General features: G+C 41.5%; 1 protein-coding gene across 1 annotated transcript; it reads left to right on the top strand.

The window, feature by feature from the left end:
- Positions 1–6,085: 6,085 nt before the first annotated feature.
- On the top strand, positions 6,086–7,675 carry LOC147884913 (eukaryotic translation initiation factor 5A-2). The gene is made up of 5 exons (XM_087397473.1): positions 6,086–6,375; positions 6,636–6,758; positions 6,836–6,892; positions 6,990–7,064; positions 7,179–7,675. The coding sequence occupies exons 1-5, from the start codon at positions 6,253–6,255 to the stop codon at positions 7,278–7,280; spliced, it is 480 nt and encodes a 159-aa protein (XP_087253599.1). The 5' UTR covers positions 6,086–6,252; the 3' UTR covers positions 7,281–7,675.
- The last annotated feature ends 1,034 nt before the right edge of the window (positions 7,676–8,709 follow it).

Genomic DNA, 8,709 nt, shown 5'->3' with positions numbered 1-8,709 from the left:
AGTTCATCAGAATCTGATTCTGAGGGAGTGATTCGTGGACCTGTTAAATATGCATTGAGAGAGAAAAAGGAAAATAAAATTAATGGGAAATCTTTTACTTTTCAAAAATATGATGGGAAGAAAGATGCAAAATTTGTTTTAGCACGGATTAGTTAGCATGATGATTATTTCCAAGGTGAACAGTTTCCTGAAAAAGACAAAATTAAATGTGCTATTAACCATCTTATTGACAATGCGGCACTATGGTGGAATGTGGTCAAAAATAGTAAAAGACGACCAACTACTTGGAAGGAATTGAAGAAAGACTTTCTTCCAACATAATTCAAGTCGAAAGTCCATCAACAATGGGATAGTCTACATTAACTTGAAAAAGAGAATGTTGCTTTATATGCTGAGAGATTTTCGCAATCTCTCATTCAACTTCAAACCATAGATAGGATTTCTGAGAAAGAGTAAAAGAGGAGATTTGTATCTGGTCTTAGGGCTAAAATAAAAGCCAAGATCAACATGTTTCAGCCTCATTCTTTGAGTTCAGAAAAGCTTTCCGATATATGAAACAAATTAGAGAATAATAATTGGAATCCTATGTTGGACTATTCATGCAATGATGGATACCTCTTTTATCAAAAGAAATTATGCATCACTCGACCCTTCAGACAAATTGTAATGGAGGAAATGCACCAACCACCATATATGGGACATAGGGGAGTGACTGCCACTTTACAAGTGATAGCAAGAGAATTTCATTGGCCGATATAGTCGATGGCGTAAAGCGAGAATACGGCTTGAACTTAAAGTTCTTGTCCCTCGTATGAAAAGGAACAAAAGGTTTACTCTTTTCTGCGTCCTTGGGTATCACATTCTTTCTTTCACGACTTGCAGCAGAAGAAAAGAAGACCGACTTGAAGAAGGAAACTCGTTTCAACTACCACAAAGAGGGACATTATGCAAATAATTGTCCAGAAAAGAGAAGGCATCAACCGCAAAGATTAACATGATCGACAAAGTTAAGCAAGAGGGTAACACTTCTAACTCAGTAAATCAGGTAAGTTTTCTCCTTATGCATTGCTTAAAATGATGGGGAAAATAAATGCGAAAGAAATTGTTATTCAACACGATGATGGAAGTACACACGATTTCATTTTTGAACTATTAGTAAAAGCAATGAATCTTAAAGTTTCACCAACATAGTACAAGGTTAAAGCTGCTTTTACTAGAACTAGATATAATTGCTTGAATGAAGTGAAAGATTTGGAACTTGCGATTGATCCACATGAAGAAAAGAGAAATTTCTTAGTGGCTCCTCTAAGTGGAAAAGATATAATTTTGGGAATGCTGTGGCGAGGTCAATTTAATTCTGATGTTGACTATAACAATCACCAAATGTGGATCACACACAAGGATAGTCGAACTCGTTTAAAGGGACAAATAAAGAATGAAATGAATCCTTTGTTGAATCACACACAAGCTAAAAGGGCTTCTAGGAAAGGTGAAAAATTCATTTGTGGTTTTGGTTAATTCGATTATGACAGCGCAAATTAAATTGAATGACGATCATAAAGAATTTATCTCGCAATTTTTGGATTGTGCTAAGTATTTGACTAATGGTGGATTGGTTTATTGAGTACAGGAAATGACATGGACGGATGGGAGTAAACACGCTCGAGGGAATAAAGGCTAAATGCCATGGTTTTGTGCTAGTGCTATGTGATGTATTAAATGGCCAAGGGTCATTACATTTTGGATAAGGGAGAGTGCTTAAAAGCCTTCCACTTTTGACATGTAAATTTGGATGAGTATGTGAGAAAAGGAGTGACATAGAGAAAAGTAAGGTAAAAGGATGCTCAAGAGAAAAGTATGGAAAAGGGAGATGAATACGTGATGGGTGCTTATTGGAATATTATAAATACTCTTGGTGTGGGATCACGAGCCACACACCTCTAGGAGGGGAGATTGTACCCAATGATTGCCTCTTGTCTTTCATGAGTTTCCATGCATATTTGATTTTTGGTGCTATTATATGTGTTTGAATTGTATTATCATTTCAAAATTGTGGTGGTGTGAGTTTCACAAAGGTTACAGGGTCATCGTATGAGTGATTAACGAGCCTAGGATGGTAAATGGTTCAACCATTCCTTGCTAGTAGGGTTGGTTAGGTACAGTGGAAGAGTGATACAAACCCCACTACGCTGAGGGGCTTGTTGTGTGACATTGGAGTAGATAAATTCTACAACCATCTCACCATAAATGCCTTGGATCTTGGTGGGTTAGCATCATATGTAGTCATTAATTGGATCTAGCTTACCCCACATGGAAACCTTGCCTCTTTTTAGGACTTACACTCTTCATTTTAAGAGCTGCCATACATAAGGCCAAGTTGGAGGCCACCTAAGTATGTCCTCGATGGAGGGAAAGTGTAGATCTAGTGTGAGGGTGTTTCTGTTTATCAAATGCACTCAACATATTTGGGTCAGTCACAACCGGCCATTCTCTTGACAAGCTGAGACATGAGGGGAGTAATGAGGCCACGTTGAGCCCTCATCGTTTCCCACCTTACCATAACCAAACCACAAGATTCCATGATTACGGCTAATGTACCGCATGAACTATTTAATTTCGAGTTGCAACCTCCAACTTTCCCTTCTTAGGAGGCATCCTGGAGCCACCGAAGGATGGGAATGAATAAGAGAGAAAGGGGAGAGGAGGAAAGGGGAGAGAAAGGGGAGAGGAGGAAAGAGCACTCGAAAGTGGCTTGCTATGAGGACTTGGAAGGGTGGGAGCTCCTTCCTCCAAATAAATCTCCCCTCTCTCGGAAAGTCGATCCTAAGTCTTACAAGTATAGAGGGGTGAGTGTTCCTATGTATGTCTCATATTGTTTTTAAAATCTAATGGTAAAACAATTAAGAGTGTGCATTCAAAATTTTCCTTCCATTTTCATCAGGAGTCCTTCTTACACACATATATAGCAAGGGTTATGGGAGGGCACCACCTAGTTACTTCTTCCCAATGTAATTTACGTATTCCATTATTGCTCGCAAAAGCCTTACCTTGTCTTATCAAATTATGTATCTATTATGGCACAATGTTCATGCATACATGCACATGCATGCTTACAAACACATATACACGCATGCATGCCTACATGTGCAAAACAAACATAGACACGCACACACATGCACGTGCATACACACATACATGCACAACACATGCACCCACACCCAACCACAAGACATGAACGCACGTACACACCTGTGCATACACACACATGCATGTGCACACACACATACACACATGCATGCCCATGCATGTGAGCATAGACACACACATGCATGTGTGCACACACACACACACACATGCATGGATGCACACATGCACATGGACACACCCACGCATGCACATGCATACACGCATGCATGCTCTCATGCACATACATGCATGTGCACATGTCCTCATGCACACATACACATGTGCACACACACACACACACACACACACACACACGCACACACATACATGCACATGCACGTGCATACACATACATGCATGTGCACATGCATGCACACATACATATATGCATGCTTGCATGTTAACACATATGCACATTCCAGAAATGTGCTTCCGCACACTCTTATGTGAGTATGCATTCACATACATGCAAAATGCATATGCACATGCACATGCGCATGAGCACACAACACATGGATGCTCTCATGGACACAAATGCATGTCATGTGTGTGCATGTGCAGGTGAGAGAGAGAGAGTTCACATACATGAGCAACACAATAAAGTAGAATGTGAACATAACAAGACGCATGCGTGCATGCAAGCACTACCCTTCAACTTCCAACATTGAATGCAGATGAAGCTGCCAGAAGATTGTTGCATGGGCTCCAAGTAGCTTGAGAGTTCTCAAGTGAAAACTACTTCTATGGGTGGCACTTGTAGAGTAACCCGAATTCAAAGGAAAAGTGAATTGATGCTATAGCCCGCCCCTTTTAGGGGCATTGCTAACAAATTTTGGATAGTCAAAACTTAAGATCGAGGCAATGTGAGTGTTAGTGTTAGTTTGGTTAATAAAATATATGAGAAGCCCCATGTGTCTTCTCTTCCCATGTCACCGTAAGACCTAATAGTGTCTCTTCTCTTCCCATTTTACCTGAAGACCTAATAGTGGTTTTGCCACCTTGATAAGTGTATTTTCACATACAAAGTCCCTGCTCAGATCTTTCATGAGATGGGGTTCCCATGTCCAGACTACAATCGTTTTAGGATGCCAAGATGGTCGTTCAACTGAGATTAGCGAGTATATGACTTACGGGTTTTGCCTTAACAAAGAGACTCATTCGAGATTAGCGAGTAGATTGTTGTACGTTATGCCTTGTATATAGCGATGCACAATAGTGTTGACATTTTAAATGTCTCTAACCTATTAACCACGGACACAAGGAAAAAAATGAGGACACGTGGCAACTTGGAGGGGAAGAGCCTGCCATGTGTCACAAAGGAGGAGCTCTTGGATGGAGGCTCGGAGAGGGGAGGAGGTGGAAAGACAAGAGGTAGGCTTTGAGTGGGGAGGAGGTGGAAAGAGAAGAGGCAGCTTTGGGAGGAAGGAGGAGATAGAAGGTCAATGGAATGGAGGAGATGGAAGTTTAGCTTTGGGAGGAAGGAGGAGATGGAAGGTCTTGAGAAAGCCATGGGTTAAGACTTAGCCAAACTTTCAAAAGGCAATCCAAATATGCAAGGTAAATTGATTAGAAATTTGACTGATCAATGCATGTGCCAAAAGGAGATTCTCTCTCTCTCTCTCTCTCTCTCTCTCTTTCTCTCTCTCTCTCTCTCTATATATATATATATATCTCTTTGTGTGTGTGTGTTCCGGGGGGGGGGGAGGGGGGGGCACTTGCTATATGCATATGTATATATGTGTGTGCATCCACATATATATACATTTGTGTATCACATATGTGGACACATGCTCACGTGTATGTATGCTATGAGAGAGAAATGAAGATATATATATATATATATATATAGATAGATAGATAGATAGATAGATAGATAGAGAGAGAGAGAGAGAGAGAGAGAGAGAGAGAGAGAGAGAGTCCTCATCACAATGATGTCCAAAAGAACACAATGATGCAAAAAAATTTATTAAAGCCTCCAAAGCCATATACAAAAAGATCCAGTAGATCCACATAGAGCTCCCCTAATAAGTTGAATTGTGTTCTTTGAGTATAGACTAAAGAAAACAATTCAGTTTATTGACATTTTAAGATCCTACATTGAGACCCAGCGGAGTGGGTCTCTATCTCGTCGTAGACGGGTGATGCAACTCGTTTCTTCTAAGCAACCAAGTTAAAGAGAAAGTATTTTAAAATGAGCGCAAATGAAGAAAGGACATTTAAAGAACAAATACGAAACCTTAGTTTTAAGACTTATTAGAAAGCTGAATTAAAAACTCACAAAGGCAAATAAGTTGAGCGTCTACCTAATGAGTGGAGTGTTTGTGAGTTGGAAGGCACATAAAAACCCATGAAGAGAAAATAGGCTTGGAATATTAAAGTAGAGTCCATCAATCATGTCAGAGCAAAACTAATGAGAAGGATCGATTGTTATTGAGAGAGAAATCCTTCAGTCGATTTTGGTGGGATTTGAATGGTTTTTTCCTTTACTCATCCATACAATAATCATCATGCTTTACTATTGCTAGAATAATGAATTGCATGAAAGTAGGTCCTTGAGGAGAGGGCAAGCCTGACCTACATCGTGGAATAAAGGTATGGGTGGATGTGGTGGGCGAGTGCCCATGCCACTGCTAGGATGGATAAAGATGCAAGGACAAGGGCATCTGGCTCGATGGCCAGTAAAAAGGTCGGAGAACACGAAACCCTGGAAATTTGGAAAGCTCTAAGAAAGGGATCAAAATCTTGTGAGAAAGGGAAGGAGATCTGATGAAAGAATGACAAGAAGCAACGGAGAGGAGCAACAAATATGTGAGCCCTAGGATTGGGAAAAGGGGGGACCGTAGGATGGGGGAGATCGGACGGTGGGGAGGAGGGAGGTATATAAAGGGGGAGGAATTCTTTTCAAATGGGGTGTAGCAAATGGCCTTGGATCTGCCATAGCCAAAAAGGCTCTTCTCCAAATTCTTCATCTTCACGAGATCCTCTCTCTAACTCTGTGTGTTTCTGTTTATCTTTGGTGGTGATCCTCGTTTTGATCCATTCCTTTGCTGGATTTTTCATCCCACCATGTCTGACGAGGAGCACCACTTCGAGCAGAAGGCCGATGCTGGTGCCTCCAAAACCTTCCCCCAACAGGCCGGTACCATCCGTAAGAACGGCTACATCGTCATCAAGAACCGCCCTTGCAAGGTTTTCTCCCTCGCTCGCCTCCCCTGTCCCCTTCCCGCGTTTGCATTCCACCTGGAGTTTGCTTTTGGGTCTCTTCTTTGCTGCGATCTCGTACTCTTTTGTACTGCTCAAAGTCGATTCTTGTAATCACTAGTCTTTAATTCACGTATTCTTCTTTGGGTTGCCTATTTTTTGGCATAGCCGGATTTGGGCACCCTTTTTTTGTTCTGTTCACACTACGATATGGTGTTGTTTGAGGTGCTGGCTGGTTAGTATTGCAGGTTGTGGAGGTTTCCACGTCGAAAACCGGAAAGCACGGTCACGCCAAGTGTCACTTTGTGGGGATAGATATTTTTACGGGCAAGAAGCTGGAGGATATTGTTCCGTCATCTCACAACTGTGATGTACAGTCTTGTATTCTTGCCCTGACTTGCCGGTAGTGTTGGGCGAGAGCTTTCTCACAAGATCCAACTGTTTTCAGGTTCCTGATGTCAACCGCACTGACTACCAGCTCATCGACATATCTGAAGATGGCTTCGTAAGTCCATCCTTTATTTATTTGTAAATGGCTGCTGCTATTTCACTTCACAGTTTTTTGTCGGCTACCTCTTGTCACTAACATCACGGTTCTGCAGGTAAGCCTGCTCATGGACAACGGTGGTACTAAGGACGACCTGAGGCTTCCCACTGACGACCAACTCTTACCGCAGGTAAACTCTTAGCAGTTTTATTAAGCTGCGTAGCCTTAATTTGAAGAGGATGGAAACGAGGATGTGCCTTTAGACCTGATATCTTGCCCCTATTGATTTTTCTTCAATGCGCAGATCAAGGAAGGCTTTGCAGATGGGAAAGATCTTGTGGTTACAGTGATGTCTGCCATGGGAGAGGAGCAGATTTGTGCACTCAAAGATATTGGGCCGAAATAGAGAGTCACTCTATGAAGTGTGGTTTTCTTTGCCTTTACTTAACTGCTGCTCCCCAAGAGCTAACATGCTTGAAAACTATTTGAAGGTTTGTGAGGGATCTTCTCTAGATGGCAAACCAAGCAGTTATGCAAACAAATGCTCGGAATGGAGGAACGTGGGCCCAATGCATTTTTTTTGCAACTTGCTAATGCTAATGCTAATGGAGGTAGTGTTCTTGGTTGTGCATATTTGGGGGGGGGGGGTGGGGGGGGTGGGTTTACACAGTTTTTCTTTATTGCACTTTTGTGTACATAGTAATTTGCTTTGAATTGTTCTCAATCTTGAACTCAAGGATAATGCTGTATGCTGGTATCCTAAAGGAATAGTATGTGGCTAGTGTGCAAGGTTTCACATTACATGACATGCTTCGAGAGCTGTTATCAAATTGAGTCTTAAGTTTTGGGGGAGTTTAAATCGCAGGCCTTTGGTATACAAATGACAAAGTGTTCTTGGTGGAGTATGATCAAATTGGCTAGGGTGACATTTGTCTTTCTTAGAGGTTCTCTATTAACTTGTCGTTCAATTTTCACATCACTTCATCTGCGAAGATGCTTTGTTTTGCTTTTGAGGATTTGTATAGTTGTTTGTTTCCCTCTATCTTCATATGGTATCAATACATAATGCAAGTACAAACTATTATTTCATTGCTAAAGATAAATGCTCTCTGATCCCTTTAGAGAGCCAATCTACATGATTGCTCTAAGAGTTCTTGTCCTAATATAATGTGGGTAGCAAGGTTTGGTATATACCAGGCAAACCTATTGTGGGGATTTGATGCTAGAGGCATAAACAATAATTTTGGTGGGTGGAAGTTTACTTATTTGTCCATCCTAAACAACGAACACAGCCCATCAAGTTGTAATTGCTTGGATCAAATTAAACCAAAGTGCTATCTTGCCAGCTGCTTGTTCCCCAATACAAAGCAAGCTTTTTGTTTTGTTTTTTTTTGCATTTTCATCTTAGAGCCTGTTCATGTGATCATGTGGCTGCAGGCTCCCGGGTTGCTTGGGGCGACGCGGCTGCCGTAAAAATGGAGTCATGTGTACAGTAAAAATGGAGTCATGTGTACAGTAGGCCTTTCTGGTTCGTGAGGCTCTTGAACAGTGGTCTACTTGCAGCTGGCAGTTTGCAAACCAGCTGTGGACAGCAGGTTATTTCTCCAGCTTGCAGAGATGAAAATTCAGAGGCTATAGGCAGTCACTTGTAATCATGATGCTTTTGAGCCCTTCCTTTGAAGGTGGGATCTGCCAGGCAACTGGTTGCGAACTGAAAAGTTTATCATCACTAAAAATTTTAGGCCCATGAAGGGTTGGGTTAGCAATCAGATTCTGCAATCATGGGAAAAATTGTTAACTTAGCCCATCGTGCGAAGTCTGTCAGTTGGGCTGAA

This window comes from Dipteris shenzhenensis, chromosome 26, assembly GCF_047967505.1.
Source record: "Dipteris shenzhenensis isolate YYH24624 ecotype China chromosome 26, Dip_SZ_1.0, whole genome shotgun sequence".
Taxonomy (NCBI): Eukaryota; Viridiplantae; Streptophyta; class Polypodiopsida; order Gleicheniales; family Dipteridaceae; genus Dipteris; species Dipteris shenzhenensis.
The sequence above is the reverse complement of the archived record's forward strand: the minus strand, read 5'-3'. Positions and strand labels throughout refer to the sequence as shown.